This window comes from Podarcis erhardii, assembly GCF_964252035.2.
Source record: "Podarcis erhardii genome assembly, chromosome: 5".
NCBI lineage: Eukaryota > Metazoa > Chordata > Lepidosauria > Squamata > Lacertidae > Podarcis > Podarcis erhardii.
In genome coordinates, this window is record NC_138509.1 from 39,898,937 (window position 1) to 39,920,116 (window position 21,180).

Sequence of the window (21,180 nt, forward strand, 5' to 3'; positions counted from 1 at the left end):
ACCAACTGTATAATTTTTTTTTAGAAGTGCAACATCTTCATTAGCAAGTCACATCAGAGCACTGTTGTTAGTACTTGCTCCAAGCCATGTTAGAGTTTCCTTTTAGCGCCTGCTGTTTTTGCCAACTTCTCAATTAAGGCAACACCCCAAAAATTATTCACTGTTGAATTTCACCAGAAAGAAGCAACAAACGCAAAAAATAAAAAATGAAATGAAGGTGGGATAAACAGACAAAGACACGTCAGCAAATAAAGTTGTGTGCAAGCAGCGCAGAGACTAATCCTCGGGTGTTTCAGCTGTTAAATAAAATTATAGTAATGGGGGTGGGGGCAGGGGCATAAGAGGGAAGCAAGCCAAAAGCCAGCACAGATAACAGGCTTTTAAAAAACCCCAAAACATACGTCTAATACGAAGTAAAGTTTACTTTGCCAGATGTTCCTATGGGAAAATTAGTTTTGCGGTTCCCATGGGGATTGCTAGATCTCTAAAATTAGGCAGCTTGCTGCAATGAAGTAGAAGAAGAGGTCTGTAAGGGGGACCTGCATTTTGGCATCCCAAAGGACTTACAGTTCGCAAACATGGCTGAAAATGAGGTGGCGACGGCTCATTTTATAAAAGAAAAATAACTAACGTCCACCAAGATTCTTGATCTTAAAAAACAAATAAACCCAAGCTCTACGAATTAACTGTATGAGGCTAGCTCAAGCCTTTGGAAGGGATGCAGAGAGACCGCACCAATCCAGTATCCACTTGAGATTTCTATATGGGATACTCTGACATGCGAGCATTAAGCAAACATGCACTCCCCCCGTAACACACACTTAATGCTTAATCCAGGCAAGACTGAGGCCTGCTCGGGATGGGATGACACTGAAGGTGCAGGAGTGTAATTTAGCAGAATTCATAGAATCATAGAATCATAGAATTATAGAATCATAGAGTTGGAAGAGACCACAAGGGCCATCGAGTCCAACCCCCTGCCAAGCAGGAAACGCCATCAGAGTACTCCTGACATATGGTTGTCAAGCCTCTGCTTAAAGACCTCCAAAGAAGGAGACTCCACCACACTCCTTGGCAGCAAATTCCACTGTCGAACAGCTCTTACTGCCAGGAAGTTCCTCCTAATGTTTAGGTGGAATTACTGATGCCTGAATCTCAAGGGGCCTAGGTGGGATGGAGTGCCTTTTCTATCAGCTTCAACTAGTAGCCCAGCTGCACCCCTGTCTAGACACGGAGAGCCTAACTTCTGTTGTAACCTCTAGGTAGAATTACTGCACTTATTTTTATTTGAGGGAGGCAGCTATTCCTGATGTCCTATGGTTTCTCCACAATGTTTGAGACGTTTGGGAAAGGTGCACAGGTTTGCCTATGAATTCACTCTGCGTTATTACGTTGGGCAAACTTACGAAAAACAAAACAGCGGAACAGGAATCTCTCTTCCCCTCTACACCTGCTGCAGCAAAAAGCTGCAGTGTCAGCCATGAAGGTTTCTTCTCTGGATCTTAAACTCAGATTATTTCAGTCAAAGGTATTACTCAGGGACAGTCAAAGGTATTACTCAGGGACTCCCCGGACAGCAGCCGGATACATGTATATGTATGAGAAGGCTTATGCAATGCACTTTGGAATTGGAAGGAAGCTCCCCAAACCACCTTTCTATCCCTAAATGTACAGGGCCTCACACTCTCAAGATATGGGAACTAAGCAAGAACCAAGCAGCTTGGGTTCAGAGGGTAATGCTGATCTGGCAAAAGAAGGGAGAAGAGAAAAGAGAAGAGAAGAGAAGAGAAAAGAAAAATGGGTCAAGCAGGACCAGTTATAAATCACTACCAATAATTTTGTATGTGGATTGATTGCATAATTTTGATTTATGAACGTAATCACTTGGATAGCCATTCCTGCTGCCAGGAGATACTGGGGTTGAGGCTGGCATGCCGGTCACACAGATTGGCCAGACTGCACTTTTCAGGTGTCAGAAGCAGACTATTATCACATGCCCGTGTCTGTACATCATGCTGCTGTTGAAAGCACAAAATAACTCTTCAACCAGCTGACAACTCTAGTCAACAGCCCATGTTAAAGTCATCAGTAGCTTTCTTCATTGCATGAATGAAGGCTGCAGGGCAGCCATTTCTCTCCCTCTCTCACGTGCTGGAGGAATGTTGCATTTATAGGCTGTACAAATGCCCTCCCCACATGGCAAGCAGCACTGTCATATAAATGCAGAAGCAACCACACTCCTTATAGCTGCTCCAATGCACCCCTGTTACTGCCACACAACACACCACGAATACCACACACAGGCCAATGGGGGGAAAGTTACTCAGCTACTGCAAGAACCGCTGAGTTCAGGCCCCAAAGACCACAAGGCCACCCACAGAAGGTTTCAAGGGGAAGTCAAAACTCAGAGCAAACAGCAAAGCGACATGTTTTTACTTGTCACTAGTACGGATCCTTTAAAACAAGTGTGTGTACTTGTGTTTTCCTTTCTGGTCACCCAGATGCAATTCTTAACCATCACAACAAGCAACCAGGGAAGCAGCTATTTACAAGACTGTTGAACACCTAACAACTCACTGGGCCACAAGAGATAAGAACATAAAGCATTCATATTTCAATATGGATAGTTATGGAGCAGTCCGTAGTTATAAAATCTGGTGGGTGGGTGGGTGTGTAAGCATCACACTGATGATTGGCATATTCTCTTTTTTCAAAAATTCCCCCTTGCCTTAAAAAACGAACACACAGTTCAGTTTGGAAAATTGATTTTTGGACAAATTTTGAACTGTTTTTCCTTATGCAAATGTCACCTGGTTGGCGGCTAATAACAGTGTTATGAATGCTGCTCAAACCCTGCCAGACACCCTTTTTGTCAGGCAAAGCTTCCAGGTAATGATCTAGTACGTTACACAAGGATCAGTGCCCAAGCTGTACCAGCTACATTTTTGTTGGGGAACTTGCAGGTAAAGGCTAGGAAACAGTTGGGAGACTCCCCATGAATGGGACTCGTACACAGACACACACAGACTGATGTAAGCTAGATCTGTGCGAGCAGGGAATACAGAGAAAGACTCAGAATGACAAAGAGACAGACTCATGGTGAGTGAACGGAAGGCTTAGAATGGCCTTCTCTAAACTGGCGTATTCCAGCTGTTTTGGATTACAACTCCCACCATCCCTTGACCATTGGACAATGCTGGCTGGGACTGATGGGCAATGCAGTCAACTGAGGGCACCAGCTTGGGGAATGCTGATGGGGCACAGGTGTCTCACTCATGTGAGGCAGTGGGTCTTCTGCTTATAGAAGTGGTGAAGCCACTGCACTGTATATTTGTAAATAAACTCGAGGCAGTCTTCTAGCCAGGCCTCCATCCAAAGGAAGCCAATCCCAGATAAACTAGCCATGCCTCCAAAAATTCTGACTGGTCATAGAAATGGGAAGCACACAGCAATTTCCTTAGAATATCAGCAACAATACAGGAGTCATGCAGAAGACAATTTAAATACCCAAGCATTCTTGACTGCATATGCCTTCCATGCACGAGGTGACAAAACATAGCTGCGCACACATGGATAGGCTCAATCATGCAGCTGGCAAGATCTATGCATATAATAAAATGCCAAGGCTTGTGATCCATGACCAGGTACACAAACACAGCAGGTTTAGTGGAGCATAGGGCAGAAGAAGCCACCAACCCAGTACTCAAAAGATCAAGTGCTAGGATCAGCAGACTGAAGGACCATGGTCCTTCCTTTAGAAATTCCCTACACTGAAAAACAAAAACTTGATCCTCTCTTTCTCCAGCCCCACCCTGAGATCTTCTCATCCAGCAGCATTAAAAGCACGCTAAAGCAATTGATACCTAGTTTTGGACCTCAATCACCCCTATATGCAAACAGAATAAGCGAAAGGATTTCAATCTTCCTGTTCTATTTTCCATTTGCTACAATTTATTTTCCCACCCATCCCAGATAGGAAAACAATTGTTTTGATGTCCCTTCAGTTTGCTCGCTTGCTTGTTTGTTCATTTTGAAACTTCAGAAAACAGGGTGAAGAAAATGCATAGCAAAGTCAGAATAAAGAAGATATAGTGTATCAGACAGCGTTTCTCCATAAACAAATTCCTAACCAGTATGATATGACACAAGGAAAGGCACCTCTCTACACAATGCTAGGGTATGTGTGGAAACAATCATTTTACAGCAGCAGACTAAAAAAATAATAATCAGTTAAGCAACAACTTAAAAAAGAAGGGCCTAATCCTATACAGTGGTACCTCTGGTTACGTACTTAATTCGTTCTGGAGGTCCATTCTTAATCTGAAACTGTTCTTAACCTGAAGCACCACTTTAGCTAATGGGGCCTCCTGCTGCTGCGCCGCCGCACAATTTCTGTTCTCATCCTGAAGCAAAGTTCTTAACCTGAGGTACTATTTCTGGGTTGGCGGAATCTGTAACCTAAAGCATATGTAACCTGAAGCGTATGTAACCCAAGGTACCACTGTATTTGAGTTCTGTTAGCTGACAGCCTTTGGGATTTGGCCGAAGAACCGCTACATTGGCAGACTGTCTTCTGCTGCAGCTGAGCGGTTAGAGAACTGTCATGCTATGTGTTTGTGTCATATAGAAGCTCCATGTCACTGGTTTTTGCTTTGTTGCTTTTTGTCACCTGACCCTTCCCCTCTGTTGCTTAGCAAGAGTATTTTCCTCCCAGGGAGTAAGGCCTTGAAGGGTTTGCCAAACTGTTGCCCCAGGCTGGGACCAGCCCATAGATTCCTCCTCCAAGCATGGAAGTTTGCACCACTAAATCAGACTCTCCAAAATCAAAGAAGCCTCTGAATGAAGACGTGTAAACTCGTGACTCAAAGCCAATGGGGGACCTACATTTGTGGGGCCCTGAAGCTTGAACTGTTATGGCAGGCCCTTCACAACCAGCAATGAGGTCTGGGTAACCACTGTTATATTCTCCAATGGGGTTGTTCCATGACAGAACGCCATACACACACACACCCCTACTAAATCTCAGATTTTGCTTTAAATCTCAGATTTTGACACGCTACCTTTACTGTGTTACTGACTCTCAAACTTTGGAATTATTGAAATATAGACAACAAAAAATTAATTTGAGTTGCACAACTCAAATTGGGCCTACATTTTTAAGCAAGTCGCTTCTGAGGCCCCCCCTAGGATTAGAGCCCCCGAAGCTTAAGCTTCATTAGTTTCATAGTGGATCCGCACCTGCTCAAAGCACAGACAACGTAACACTGAACAAGATCCAGATTTTGCAAACTACACAGGTGCTGTTGCAAACTGTACTGATCAGAGCTAACACAGAAAGATGGGACTACACTCAGTCGGCTCTTAAGAGTCCAGAGATACCACAGCGATTTAAAAGCCGCAGACTAGCTTCCTTCTAAACCTGATCTTAAACCTTTTGATCCCAGGGTGGATCATGAAACCTTCTCAAGGAGGGCTGTGTGTATTATTTCAGAACTCTGTCAAAAGAGCTGTGTGCTATGTGGTTCTCCAACCCTGTCACAATGTCATACACTATCACAGGGCTTGTGAGGAGCACAAAAAGGTTTAAACCCTTGACTGTAGGGGTGCCAGCAGTGGGATCACTACTGGATGTGTTTGTGGACTGCGGAGGATGCAATATCACTATGTGTGCTAAGGACGTACCCCATTGTCTTGAGTTCATTGTCTTTATTTGTGCATGTGGACAGCGTGTGGGTGCCACTGCCAGTATGGACCCTGGTTGGTGGGTAGTGCTGGGATTTCCAGGGATGCCTGCAAATTTCCCCTTATGGAGTTGTTATTTTATCCTCTACCAGGCTGAGCATGCTTAGGCTGTGGCTCCGGCCATTCTGCTGGTTCCCCATCCACTGGAATACCGGATTGTTCTGTAAATCCTTTTTTTCCCCTCCCCCTTTTCCAGTGGAGAATTAGTCCCAGGGTCTGGGTCTTTGAAGGAACTTCACTGAAGCTAAGATAGTTTAGGTCCAATCAGTGCCTGGATGAAAGAGAACCTTGTCTGTGTGGAAGGTGGGAAATAAAATTTAACCAAACAGAAGCATGATAAGTCAGTTTCAATTTGATGAATGACACATACAACAATCACAGTCTCTCTAAGAATTTCCAGACAAGGAGCCTGTAACAAAAATGAAAGGTGTTGTGGAACCTTAAAAGCAATCTGTGGCCTTTACTGGGCTTATAATTTACTTGGAGTGGGTAGCATTTTAAATAAAAACAGCAATAAACAAAACCTAATTGTAATGTCTCTGTTATTTGATTTTATTTTTACTGTGAGGCACTTAAGTGTAAGAATGAGACCAATAAATAAAAATAATAATGTTACAGCGTTAGCTTTCACAGACTAGGGTCTTGTAGACTACAGCCTACCCTAACCCACCAAAAACTTATAAAATACTAAAATGTGTTAGCCTTTGAGTTGCCCCAGACTCTCTCTCGTTCTTTTCTAAGGCCGAGACGTCGGCCAATACCAAGTGCACTTTGACCAAGCCGTCAGAAGTACTGCAGAACCAAATTTTAAGTGTATGCTGCTATATAGCTGTAAATTAGAGACAGCCGTTAACCAAGGGTGAAATTCATTTAGTCTGTGGGGAAGCTGTGCAATCATTCTTTCCCTTCAGAGAGATGCACAGGGAGGAAAAATACACCTCTCAAGAAGCGGAAACAGCAGCCATAGGCATTTGGTATCATTTGAAAAACATACTGGAGTCAGAAGAGTGTAGATGCAGAATCCTCTCTCCTTTGAGAGTGCATCAAGCAAAACAGGTAGATGCAAATGACCGGCTAGCATCTTTCCCCAGTCTCTCTCCTACAAACCTGAAGCCATGGTAATCTGACAGTTTAGTTAAGACAAGAGAAAACAGTTGGCAGTTTTACAGCTCAGGATGTATATAAATGGGCACAGAAACCATCGTGTGTGTCACCATTTTGGTGCTTGTTTGCATCAACCATGGGAATAAACAAAAAAGCAAGGCAAACAAGTACACCCTCAGTTCAGCAATATTCTAATACGAGACAGATTAGATAACAAAACCATACTCAAATGATTATTACGGCTAATCAAAACCATATTGTAAACAAAATCAGGAAGAGGGGGGAAATGTATTTTCAGTCAGATCTCTTAAATGTAATGAATTGTTCACATCCACGAGTAGTGGTTCCTCATTTGTAAGTGCAACCACTTATCATAATCTCGGGGTCAAATACACAATAGATTCTTTTTCCCGCTCCAAGTAATAGGAAACCTGCAAAGTAGTCATCTGCTAGTTTATAAATGTCAAACCTCAGAGCTTAAGACCTTGAAACCAGTCACTTCATAACATTTCTTAATTATTGTCACAATTCCAGATTTTTGACCATTCAATTTCCAAGCCTTTATTCCAACAGCAACAAGCTCTAAGGAAGAACCGGGGGTGGGGGGTGGGATCCAGAAATGTTTGGACTACTTGATATCCCTACCCAACACTGAACTTCATGCAGCTGCTTTAGGCTGAACTTACTCTCCATATTCTACACATGCATAGGCAATGTCCTGTTTTAGGTACATATGAACTTACTCTCCATATTCTACACATGCATAGGCAATGTCCTGTTTTAGGTACATATGAGCATCACTGAACAGGCATGTGTAGCAAAGGGTGCCTCTGGGCTGACAGTATTTTGTGGGAGGGATTCACACGTGCACCGGAAAATTTAGGCTTACACAGTTCAAGTGGATTAAGAAACTCTGTTGAGCCAGCATAACAAATCCATTTTTAAAAAGACCACCGCCCTGCAGACCTTTTTCAGTTAGGAAAGTGATGAGGAAATGCACCGAGAAGCAAGGGATTGACAAATGACCAACATAAAGACTTATAAACGCCCTGTAAGCAAATCAGAATCGTTGTGTGCACTCCCCACCCAACAAATCAGAATGAACGCTCAATAAAGACCAGACAGAATCTAACAGGCTGTCTGGGGAGCCTGGTAAATGCATACATGTTTACTCAGATATGAACAAGATACCCGTTTTAGAATATAGCTTGAATCCTATGCAGTACAGTATACATTTCCCGAGGAGTATGCCCCTTCGACCACCAAGACTTACTTCTTAATGAATTTGTACATCTCCAAACACTCATTACTTAAGTGACACATGAGGTGGGTACACCCACATTTGACCAAAAACCCCAGAGGGTTGGGCTACAGGTCAATGTTAGCTTTCTGTTGAAAAGTGTCAGCCACCCCTGAGAGGTACCACCTCCAACCCACAGGAACCAGCTCCAGATGGGCCATGCAGCAAGGATGCTGCAGAAGAAATCCCAGCATGTTTTCTCTAATTCTAACACAGCTAGCAAATTACACATGCAAGGAAAAGTGGAACCTGGTTCTCGGTCTCTGTGTGGCATTATAAATTACTGGAGACACACCAAGGAGCAGCTCTTAAGAACAGTCAGCAGGGATTGTATACCTAGAGGCATTCAGACTGGGTTCAGCAAGCCAGGAGTTACCAGGCCTCTAGATAACAATGGGAACAGCACGTTCTTGGGCAATGAAAACTTTCTAGTCAATCTACAGGCCCCACTAAAGAAGCTAAACACTCCTCAGACCAGTCGTATTTCCCTCAGTTGTCTGGACTCTTTCATTCTCAGTCATGTACACTCATTGAGAATTCTTCTTCTTTCTCAGAAGAATATAAATTAATCTTGACTCTGATTTCAGAGGCATTTCTGTAAGGATTGACACCTGGCAAGTCCTGCGCTGAATTTGGGACCAGATATGAAGACCTATTGCTAGAAAAGCTGCTCATTTAGTGCTAAATTGCAGGGTGGGGAGAGGAAATGGACTGGTTTCACTTCAATAGTTTGCCAGATTCATTTACATCTGATAAAAGTAATTGGGGTGGATTACTACCCCACTTCAAATGCTGCGCTGATCCATAATCCTTTTCTACTCTGGATTTGGCACAAGTATATTTTTTTGGGGGGGGGGAATATAGTAGACTATAATCCAAGTTTAGCACTATAGGTTTTCTCTGTGCTAGTTGCTTTCATAAAAAAATCTGTTTGCAAATAACGCTGAAGTAATGAACTATATTCCACTATAGTTCTAGAACTGGATTTTCTATTGTGTGACAGCTGAAAGGCAACATGGAAATTAACAGTTAGAGGAACGCCATTAAAATGGAAACGCCATTGCCATGTGAAAATCAAACATTGCTGCCTACTTTTTTTTAACTAAATCTTAGTAACTTTTAGGTAAATAGATTTTGACCTAACAAAGCTTAATCCAGCATTTTCACATCAACATGTGAGAAAGTATCTTGAGAATTTTATAAATAAATAGCACATTGTATACAGCTGAGTTGCAGCATATTTCAAAACAAACCAAAGGAAGCACTGTTTTTACACAATGCATAGTTAACCTAGGGCAGGGGTCAGCAACCTTTTTCAGCCGTGGGCCAGTCCACCATCCCTCAGACCATTGGCGGGGGCGGACTATATTTTGAAGGGGGAAAAAAATGAACGAATTCCTATGCCCCACAAATAACCCAAAGATGAATTTTAAATAAAAGCACACATTCTAATCATGTGAAAACACCAGGCAGGCCCCCAAATAAGCCAGAGATGTGTTTTAAATAAAAGGACACATTCTACTCATGTAAAAACATGCTGATTCCCAGACTGTCCGCAGGCCGGATTGAGAAGGCGATTTGGTCACATCCGGCCCACGGCCCTTAGGTTGCCTACCCCTGACTTAGGGTATTCACTGCCACAGGATCTCCTGAGGGCTACTGCCTTAGAGCCCTTGAAAGACATCGAGTTATCCAGACTCAACTGAAATAATCATTAACAGTCCCATTAGCCATGACTGCGAAGCAATATATCACTGAATATCAGACACATGATGGGGGAGAGCTGTTGTATTCATGTCCCACATGGAGACTTCCCAGAGGCTTGGAAACAAGCCTTTTCCCCCTTTATATTTCTAAGATCACTTAGTGGGATGTTCTGCAGTAATCTTTTGTTCTTTCATGGGAGAATGAATGAAGCCAATGGAAGCTCATTTTCCTCCCAGTTCTCAGGCTTCAAAGCATTTGGAGCACCGGACTGAAAGGGCACTAAGATGCATAACAGTTTAGATTACTGGCAGATCCACACCACACCATATATTTAAACCGCATCTAACCCCCCACATTAAAAGCACATGGCTTTCCACCCCACTGAGAATCCCAGGAACTAGTTTTTAATGGTTCTATGAATTGTACCTCTATGAGTAGGAAAAGTACAGCTCCCAGGATTCTTTGGGAGAGGTCATGTGCTTTAAGTGTATGGTGTGGACTTGTCCTAAGTGAGTAGTGCATGTGTTATTACAAAGCATTATGTGATTCTACTACAGTCTCAGGCCTAGAAAACATGCAAAGCTCCTATGGAGAACCTCTAACCCCCAAGTATTGTAAGTGCTGCAGTAGGTCAGTGTAATAAAGGAGGCAACAAAGACCCCTAAAATGTGAACAGCCACCTAAATTCAATGCAACCATTCCATTTACACTTTAGTAATGCAACACTTTAAACTAAACTGGAGAAGTGGCATTAAAAACTAAAACTGCCATCCTTTACCCAAATATCTGGAACAAGATATTAAGCAAGGTTACTACAACATGTGCACCGGGTTCACATCCAGGACCAGGATACAACTTAATAATTAATTATTTTTTAATTTAAAAAAAAGACTTTACACCTGAATTTATTTTACCCCAAATCCTCATAGGATGCAATTTACAAAATCTAGAAACCCCAATCATTCTTGGTTTGTAAGTTACTTCAAATTATATCAAGATAACAACTCAGAATGCCCAGATATGGAGGAGATGTTTTTGACCAACAGAAATACAAGATTTCTTTCTTTCCTGGGTACAGTGGAAAAATGATTATAAATAGGGCTAGCACCCTGGAGGAATTGATACACACACATCCCCATCACAATTAACATTATTTTTGCACCTGCTGTTCCTTGCAAAAACAAAACAAAGATAGAACAGGGAAGAAAAACAAACATTAGTACATATTCCTTTGTATACTGAAGTTTGCAATTAGCAGCCACTTCTCTCATTGGCGCACAAACCTTTTTATGAAGCCACCTCCCTGCAAATTAACCTCTCCCTTCTTCCCTGCTCTCCCTTCCCCAGCTTTTATTTTTGGCACTGGGCATTTGTATTTGAAAGATTTATCTAGGGAAAGTGACTTTTTTTTAACAATTCCAACCAACTTTTTTAAAAAAGCATAACCTTCTTTCAACTAAAACAAAGACATAGCTTAACTTTTTTCATTCTCAGAAAAACTTTTAACAACAAAAAAGCACATGTTCCTACAATTGAGAGTGCAAATCTGGTTGTAGATAGCGCACACATTTACACTGTTGTGGTCAAACCATCTCTCGTTTCCCAAATGCTCCAAGGTTTCAAAACCTGGCCAAGTCTGTCAAGACAGCAAGACGCAGTTCCCAAAGAAAAGGCAGTTCCCACAACTTCATTTATATAGCACTTGTTCACACTGGGTGATCTTAAGGTCGTGGGTTCAAGTCCCACGTTGGGCAAAAGAACCCCGCATGGCAGGAGGTTTGGACAAGGTGCTCCCTTCCGATACTATACTTCTACGGTGGTCATTACTTCAGGGCTTTCCTCCGTGCCTAGTTCCACACATCTGATTCTTCCGCCAGATCATACAGCTGAGGACCACCGGCCCTGCTCACGTGTAATGCAAAACAAGTGTGTGAACCGCCTCTAGGCAAGTATTGCAGGGAAACCACAAGAAGAAGCTGTTGGAACCAAGACGCTGCACAAGTACCTATGGGCAACGCGGCCGCAGAAAGGATGCACCAATTAAAAGGGTAACGCCGGGGGGTTAAGTGCGTGGGAGGGAAGGTCCTGCGACCCCCCCATCCCCCCCTCCGCCAATCCACCCTCCCCCAAACGGCGGGCGGCTGCCCCAGCTAAGGAACAGAGAGGGAAAACTTTGTCGAGGACAGCGGGCCCGGCCCTCTCGCCGTCCCCAAGCGCCGCTTCCTGAAGAGCGCCTAAGGGGCCGGGCGGGGCGGAGCGGAGCGGCCGCGCCGGATCAGCCAGGCTAGGTGCGCTCTCGGGGAGGCGGCGCGACTCGCCTCCGTCCTTCTCCGCTTCCTGAGCGGGGCGGCCCAAAGGGAATCCCCAGTCTGACGCGCAAGGCGTCAATCCCCAGAAGTGGCGCCGCGCAGGCACGGGCTCCGGCTTGGCAGGGCTGCCTTCCAACCGCCCGTGGGACTTTCTCCTCGCTGAGAAGCCGACACTGGAAGGGCGCTAGGACCTGGAGAAAAGCCACGCCGGGCTCAACCCCGACCTCCTCCCCTTCCCCACCCCCCACCCCGCTTCCGAGCCACCAAGGAAGTAGGCAGGCTGGCGCGGTCATGGTCGCCAGCAGCCACTCCGCCAGCGATGCCCCAGCAGGGAGAAATGGGGACACAGAACCACCATTGCCCAAAGCAGCCAGGGCGCACGAACGCGCCCGGAGCCTCCATCTGCAGCAGGTGACCGGGCCCCACCTGCGCGCGCGGCGTTTGCGAGGAGCCCCCCAACCCCGACCCGGCCGCCTGGCCAGCCCAGCTACTCACATCGTCGAACAAGGATCCCACGTTGGCCGTCACGAGCAAGATCCCGGTGTTGGCGGCAGTCCCTTTCATCGCCATGATCCTGGCCCCAAATAGTTTCTCTGTGCGCGCGCGCGTGTATGTATTTAAATAGACGACGAAGCAGCACCCCACCTCCGAATTGCACGGAAATAATCACGGGCAGGGAGGCCAGGGGGCCGTGCACTCCGACGGCGGGAGAGGGGAGAGTCCGAGGGAAGTTCGCCCAAGTGCTCGCCTCGGATGGGCTTCTGCAGAGGAGCTTTACGCGCCGGCTGGCGGCGCCCCAGCGGAGGGAGGAGACCCTCGCACTTCTCCCGCCGGGGGCAGCAGGGGCGCCGGCATCCGGACTGAGCGCCCCGTCTCAAGGGGGGCCGGGTGATCCCCCACCCCGCCCGCGCTGGCTGGCTGGCTGGCTGCCTCCCTCCTCGCTGCTGCTGCTGCTGCAGCCGCCGCCGCCGCCTCGTCGGGCAGGAGGGGAAAGCGGACTTCGCTCTTAAATCGCCCCCTTCTCAGCCATTCGGCTCCGGCTGGGAAAGTTCCTCCTGCCGCTGGCCGTTGCTGCTGCCGCCGGATCCTGGTGCATGGCAAAGCCCTCCAGAAATACAAAGGAAACTCTTCGGCGGAGGGAGGGAGGGAGGGAGGAAGGCAGGCAAGGGGGCAGTGCCCGGCGGCGGCGGCGTCCTCGCTTCCAGGGGGGCAGCAGCCCAGGCAGAGGAACCACTCGATGCAGCCGGAGAAGCCACCCCTCCTCTTCCTCGTCCTCCTCCTCCTCCTCCTCTTCCCAGCCTTTGCCTGCAATAACAGAAAGAGGAGCAGCAGCCGCGACGACTAGATCTCTGCACTCCTCTGACGTCACGGGCCTGACACGGCTCGTCTTAAAAGGGCAACGCCGCTCCGCTAGAGCGGCTCGACCGAGCAGTCCCCAGCCACAGGCTGCTGCTGCTGCTGCTTCGACATTGGGGAGGGCGACGGGCGACAGTAACGTGCTTCGAGTGCAGGGGGTTGCGAGGGGAGGGAGAGGTTGGCCTGCGGTTGCTTTTGCTGCACTGAAGTGGGGCGTGTGTGTTTGTGTCTGTGTGTGTAATCGGCGGAGGGTTTCTTCAGCTTCGCGCCTTCGGAAGAGGCAGCGAATTACGCAACTCGCACGGTTGTGGAACTGGCGTCTGCAACGCCGGGTCGGATGTGTTTAACGCAGGAGCACGCCGCACAATTGTTGAACCTTTCCATACGCTCGTGTGCTTTTGAATGCCAGGTGAAACTAATCTGCCAGCCGTTCTACTAACTAGCGTTTCAACGCATTTTTTCCCTCCGTGTGAATCTACATAATACTGTATTAACTTGGGCTTCTGCGTCCTATACTAAAAGTCGAGGGGGGAAACCGTGCTGTTTCGACGTTAGTATAGCACTCAGTTAAAAAAGAGATCTCCAGGATAGGACATCTGGTTTCCTGTTGCCTCTGCATAAACAGATGACATCATTGCAGTGATGTTCTGAATATTCAGGAAATTAATTAAGGGTCGTATAATACACTTTCGATATATAGAAGCAGGGGAAACTGCTTGAGACTGAGTCAAATCACTGGTCATTATAGTCTGACAGGGATCCACTCTTCAGATCTCAGGCACTGGTCTCTCTGCCAGCCCTACCTAAAACTCCTGGGGATTTTGCCTGGTACTTCTGCATGTGAAGCAGCTGCTCTGCTACTGAGCTACAATTCCTTTTGTTTCATGTACCTATGGAAAAAGAAGGGCTTCCTGACTCCCAAGAAAAGGCATGACATAGAGACAATGCTCCACCAGCCCTGTCCTAAAATATTTGCAGCCCAGTTCTATGCAACTGCCTTTGATGGACTTAACTAGCCGTAGTAGATTCTGAAGTGCGGGAGCTCATCCTGAGAGCCCCCACAGCTGTACACAATATCTTCATATATATGCACACCCCCCCCCCCCTCACAACAACACAATCCCCTGATATACAAGGATCAGCTGGCAGCCATCGAATAGAGGTCCAGCAAAGGGTGGTATCGCAATGCTTTTGTGTGCTTGAATTGCTGATCAGCCATGCCCTATGATTACAGTACCAAGCATCACTGACTAGGAGAAAGTTCCACTGAATTCATGGTGATTGCTTTAGTTAGAAATGCAGCCGATCTTGCAAACAAGTAGGAACCCCATCAAAGGAAAGGAAAGAACTAACAAACTATTCTTCCGCCTACCACACATACTCAGCTTGATTTTTCCTGTTATAATCTGTTTTACTGTCACAGTAAAACTTGAAAGCCTCATTATCACCTCTGGCAGATGAAGTAATTGCTCCTGCTCTCAGTGTTCCTGTACTCCCATGTTCCTGCTCCGCTACACCACTGATAAGTAAGGTTGCAGTCCTTTACTCATCTCAGAAATAGTCCCATTAAGCTCAATGGAGCTCACTTCTGAGTAGATGTGCATAGGATTGCACTGCTCATACATTATGTGTGTTTAGGAATCTATATGAACAATAGGAGGCAGAACCTGATCACAGAAAGCACCTATAGGACCACCTACTTTTGGCACTCCTTTGCAGACATTCATACTGAATACATGGCTATGTTACCCTGTGATTCATCTGGAACCTGACATTTTTATGGACTGCAGAACATCATGCCTTGTGCACAAATTCAAGGTAAATTTGGCTCTGTTTTGCCGTAACTTTTTGGAATTGGGTACAGAATGAAACAATTAAAACTACCTATTAAAAGACTAAAGAAACACATGGGAGTCTTGATCTGCTGACCACAGAGAGGCGTTTAAACCCAATTTATACAGGCTGATAGTTTTCTGTCTTCCATTATATATTTGGCAGTTGTGCCCTATTCAGCCATTGAATCAAGCACAAGTCTACATTCCATTGACATCAGCACAAGTGCTTGGAAAAGCCAGTCAAGAGTAGAACCCAGGGCTCTTAATAGTTGCACAGAGAGGTTTAGCTGTCTTTTCACATTTATCGTCCTAGTAGTCAGTATACACATCTAGAGTTCACACTAAATACATTACTTCTGGTAAATAAGGCATCATAGCCACTAGAGGGCTGTTAAAATTTGGGTTCCAGATTTTTTAGACTCGTCTACCCATGTACTATCTGAAAGCAAAGGTGCGTATTGGTTGCCAGATGTGAAATATATTGGCATTATTTTCATATCTCCTACCCCACTGTAACAAATGCAAACACCACCTCCCGACACCATCTGGCTGGCCTTGGGTGTAGAAGTGGTAGCATTTCCAAGAAAACTACCTTGGAGGTCCTGTCTTCAGGATCCTACTACCAACCCAAATTGGGCTTCAAAGAACTCATGGCTACATTTCCTGATGCCATTGGTGCCAACATGCACCACAACCACTGACTTCTCCCTAGCATTGCATACCAGGCCATCTAGGCAACAACCTTTCTACCAGGCAGGCAATCTGCCCTGTGGCCTTTATGTTCATCAGACACCCAAGTACATGTGTCCTTCATGATAAAATCACACATTACCAGGATCGCTCCCCTGTCCCATTGGAGTATCCTTGGAATGAGGGGGTAGCTGTTCATTCCTCAGGGAATCAGTCCCTTGTAAGGGAATGTTTCTTCCTTCCTCTGAGTGACATTTTCCTTCCAAGAAACCCTAATTTCTTCCCTGACAGTAGGGGAAATGTCACGGGGGTGGGACACAGCTATAACATCTCTGAAGGCCTCATCCACCACCCTCTCTGCCTCTCTTAGCTTTCTCGGGTTTGGCACCTTGACCTCAAGGAAACAAATGTGTTGTCAGAAAGTCAGGAGCTTCTTGCTCCTTAGACGCACCCATGACCTCTGTCCAGCAAGGAGAGATGCTCTTGCAAAACAGAAGAATATCCCAGTGCCCCTCGTGGCATAAAGGTGTTTGCACTTTTAAGGGTTTTTTTTTAATTGAGAGTATGGTAGAGGGGGGGTTAATGGAAGGAAAGGTGAAGCCGAGGCCTGTACCCTAGGCCTCCTCACCCTGCTGCCAAACTCACACATCTGCCTAACTCACCTTGGTGCTGGGGCTGCCCTAAGTGGAACCGGTTCCCCTTGTTAGGCTGCCCTACACGGACTGGCAGCCACTCTCCAAGTTTTCAGGAAGGAGTTTTCCTAAAGATGCCAGCGACTCAACTTGGGATCTTTCGCATGCAAGGCAGATGCTAAACCACTCTGATTAGATACCCTCACAGCATATCAATACTATTCAGTCCATCAAAGAGACGGTGTGTGAGCCCTTAAGAAAGGAAAGGGAAGAAGACCCACATTCTAAAGGAATTCCTTTCATCATCTCCACACAGAACTCTGTGTCTTGCAGTATTCCTTGCCTTGTAATCAATAATTTGAATCATGGGCATGTAGGTCCGGAATTAGTTTGAATTCTTTATATATAAATCCTTTTCATATATTAAAAATTACAGAAAGAGTGGGAGAGACCGAGAGAGAGATCTAGTGCAAGGTTCTTGGTGCTGTTGGGTTCCAGAGGCTCTTAGATCTTTTATTCCTTTTCAGAATATTTTCAGAGTCAGAAATATGAAACAAGCCATGGCACTGATCGCTAGCTTCACACGTAAGCAAACCATGGGGATAGGCTGTTGCATATTTTAAAAGCAAAGGGCTGAGTTGTTAATGTTATAACAATGTTGTCGTGCAGTGGATCTTCAATTCAAACAAGGGAAACTTTTGAGAAACAGCAACTGTCTTATGTGTGGGGGGGTTTTTTTTGGGGGGGGGATTTCCTATGCCATTTGAAGGTCTGATAAAGGAAACACTCCTCTACATATTATGCTGTCCAAGCACCATCATATTTGACTTTATTGTCATTTCTCTTTTTGTCAAGTTGATGATTTAACGCTTTTATCAGAATTATTTTTACAGAGTTGACTAACAAGTGCAAGTCTCTCTCTCTCTCTCTCTCTCTCTCTCTCTCTCTCGTGTTGTAGCATTTATTTATTTATTTATTTGCTTGCTTGCTTGCTTGCTTGCTTGCCACTCATCTGACAGGGCTGCATCAGCCACTCTGGGTGGCTTTCAACAAATTAAACCACCAAGTACAGTAAAACATCAAACATTAAAAACTTTTTTATGCAGGACTGCCTTCAGGTGTCTTCTAAAAGTCAGATAGTTGTTTATTTTCTTGACATCTGCTGGGAGGCCATTCCACAGGGAGGGCGCCACTACCGAGAAGGCCCTCGCCTGGTTCCCTGTAACCTCACTGCTCCTGTGTGATGATTTATTGTATATTTCCCCAACCTGGTGCCCTCTAGCTGCCACTGGACTACCACTTAGGGGAGAACCACTGCCAATCTGTGTAGACAATGCTGAGCTAGATGGACAGGTGGTCTGGCTTGCTGTAAAGCGTGGGCCATGCCCGATGTGACTGGTGGTAGTTGTATTGCATTACATCCGGAGGACAGCAGGTTATTGGTTATTGTATTGCATTCAATGGGTCTTAAGAATAAGTTCATCTGATTCCAACTCAGCAGCCGATTAAACAGACATATTATGTACTTTGATAAATCGATGAAGCAGTTTCAAAGATCAAGGGATATTACATGAGGATTTTCTGCTTTGACTTCCTTTTCATTTCCCCTTCTTTTCATTTTCTTATCAAAAATGCTGTATAGGTTGCTTAGCTTAGTGACTAATAAAAGGGAACACACACCCCCCCCACACACACACGGCAGTCGCAAGCCCTGTCCTCCAGGCAATGGTACTGAACTATCACTGTGGCTGCACTTGCAAGACTTTGCCCCACAGGATGTTCCTAAGAGCAGCTATAATATACTAATTCTCACTTTTCACACGCTTAAGGCCAAAGCACGAAACCCAGTTACTAAGGCATATGCCTATTGGACTTCCTTCCGAGTGCAAAACTTCCTTCCGAGTGCAACATCTGCAGCATCACTCTGTAACTAACTGCACACTATTCAGATGGTGGAAAGATGGATGCATCCCATTTATTTGGCATGTGTTTATTGGTGCTTTGGGGATTCTGTTTCCTGCAATTGTGAGGACAGCATCTGGACTGCAAGAGTGCAGTTTTCCTATAAACACCCTGTACAATAAGACCACAGGCTAACATATATTACTACCAATATCCTCCTCCGCACCTGCCAATCTCTGACAGTGCCATTGTATTCATATCCACTATGCGAGTTCATGTAAGTATCAAATTGCCATTTTAGTAGATCATCTCTTATGCATTCTAATCCACTTTCCTTTTGACTGAAATGTATTAAATGAGCTTCACTCAATGCCGCTGTTCCACTTGAGCAACATACTTCTGCTTGTGCAGTGGAATTTCTCCTCCTCCTCCTCTCCCATGAAGCTCCCTCGTGCACCCTCAAATTCTGTTCCAGAGAGTTGGGAAACCCTCCAGAGCATATTTTAGGGGGTGCTGGGGGTGGATAAGGGACGCAGGTGGCGCTGTGGTCTAAACCACAGGGCCTAGGACTTGCCGATCAGAAGGTCGGCGGTTTGAATCCCTGCGACGGGGTGAACTCCCGTCGCTCAGTCCCAGTTCCTGCCAACCTAGCAGTTCGAAAGCACGTCAAAGTGCAAGTAGATAAATAGGTACCGCTCTGGCGGGAAGGTAAACGGCGTTTCCATGCACTGCTCTGGTTCGCCAGAAGCGGCTTAGTCATGCTGGCCACATGACCTGGAAGCTGTACACTGGCTCCCTCAGCCAATAAAGTGAGATGAGCACTGCAACCCCAGAGTCGGTCACGACTAGACCTAATGGTCAGGGGTCCCTTTACCTTTACCTAGGGGTGGATAAAGGGAAGGGGAAACCCCGTAGTGTGAGCAGATCTCTGGTCACGCAGCGCCAGATGCAAACCAATGTGTTAAAATGCTCTTGGATGAAGTTGGTGTTCATTTAGAAGGGTGGGAAAGCTAAACCTGTAACCAAAAGCTTCTTGCCTTTCTACAAGTCTGATAGGAGTGTTTTCAGCTATGTCTTAACTGTTGGGATTTCACAAATGGCCTTGTAATGTTACCAGCTATACTACTATAGAGGGTGTTATGATGTAATTCAAACTGCATAGTAAATATCTCACATACCCCTTCTCAGGCAAAACAACATACATTCATATACACTTATTAAACCACCCAGAGTCCCATCTTGACTCGAAGGTTCAGGAAACTAATTCTACATTATCTGATCAACTTTTACTATCAGCAATTTGGGAGCAATGTATATACTTAAGGAGCTGTTCAGTAAGACAACTGAAATCCTCATAGAAAGGCACAAGTGGGATCTGAAACAAAATGTGGCAGCATGGAATGTTCTCCATTCAGGATTCCAGCTACTCCATTCCATTCTCCCCATTGTCTGTCCTTCCTCAACAGGAATTTAGCATTTTGTAGCTCAGTCCTCATTGAACAATTGCAAGTGGGAGTACATTCCCTTAGTACATTCCCTTTTCTAACTAAAGGCTGATACCTTGTAGCTAAAACATATTGTTCCTTTTGGACTGTACCCCACTAAGTTTAACCATTCATGGGGCTCCTGGACCTGTGTGTGTGTGTGTGTGTGTGTGTGTGTGTGTGTGTGGCTAGCATCCTTCATTCTCTTGATTTACCAATGAGCACCAGGGCAATGTAGGTGCCTGGCCTAAGCCAGGATGTATAGAATTTCCGGAGTAGGCTTGCAGCCTGTTTTGGATGCAGTTGCATTCTTCATCAGAATTTAGGGGTGCCTTTCAATTCTAGATCTGGTGATGGCAATGCCAGTAGTGCCTTTCATCAGCTATGGCTGGTATGCCGGCTACGTTTTCTTAGATAGCCACAAGTGATTCATGCCATAGTCACCTTCAGGATGGATTATTTAACACACTGTACACAGGGCTGCCTTTGACGAGTTCTCAGAAACTACATCAGGTTCAGAATGCTGATGAGGATGAGCATGCAGTTCACACCTTGGCTGGAAGACTTGCTCCCTGCCTTGCAGGCCTTCTTCCACCAGGCCTGGGAAGGTGGGCCCTGGACTGACTCCAGCTACGAAAGCCGAGGCTGCTGAATAAAATCTTGGGCTGTGATATGGTTTGTGGAGGTTTGTTGGGAGGGCGTTGCTGCTACTGGGGTTTTTTGTATCTTTAGTTCAGATCTTGTTGTGACTTGTGTGGAAATTGTTCAGCTTGGTTGTGTATTTTTAATGTTTTGTTTATGACTACTTTTGCTATGTTGCAGTTACGTATTGTTTTCATGTTGTGAGCCGCCTTGAGCATGGTTTGAATTGTGGGAAGGCAGCATTCAAATAAAATTATGTATGTATGTAACACAACTACAGTAGCTTCCAGTTAAGTTTCTAGCCCCACTTCAAAATGCTGTCGATGACCTTCGTAGCTGTAAGTGGTTGGCCCAGAATCTGTCTTCTCCTCTATGTACAGGGGCGCCGACTTATAAAAAATATGGGGGGGGGGCGGGGGCCCATACCGACTTATAAAAAATATTGGGGGGGGGCCAAGACCTCCAAACCGCTGCTGC

At 45.6% G+C, this 21,180-nt stretch overlaps 1 protein-coding gene across 4 annotated transcripts in view; it reads right to left on the reverse strand.

Annotated features, from left to right (window-relative positions):
* INPP5A (inositol polyphosphate-5-phosphatase A) overlaps positions 1 to 13,645 on the reverse strand; it is a 236,756-nt gene extending 223,111 nt beyond the window's left edge. Inside the window, exon 1 of one of the 4 annotated variants that reach the window (XM_081863314.1) lies at positions 12,658 to 13,645. In XM_081863314.1, the coding sequence (XP_081719440.1) occupies positions 12,658 to 12,732 (75 nt within the window). In that variant the 5' untranslated portion in view covers positions 12,733 to 13,645. The remainder of the gene's footprint in view (positions 1 to 12,657) is intronic. The other 3 variants (XM_081863316.1, XM_081863315.1, XM_081863317.1) reach the window with 3 other exon arrangements.
* Between the last annotated feature and the right edge of the window lie 7,535 nt (positions 13,646 to 21,180).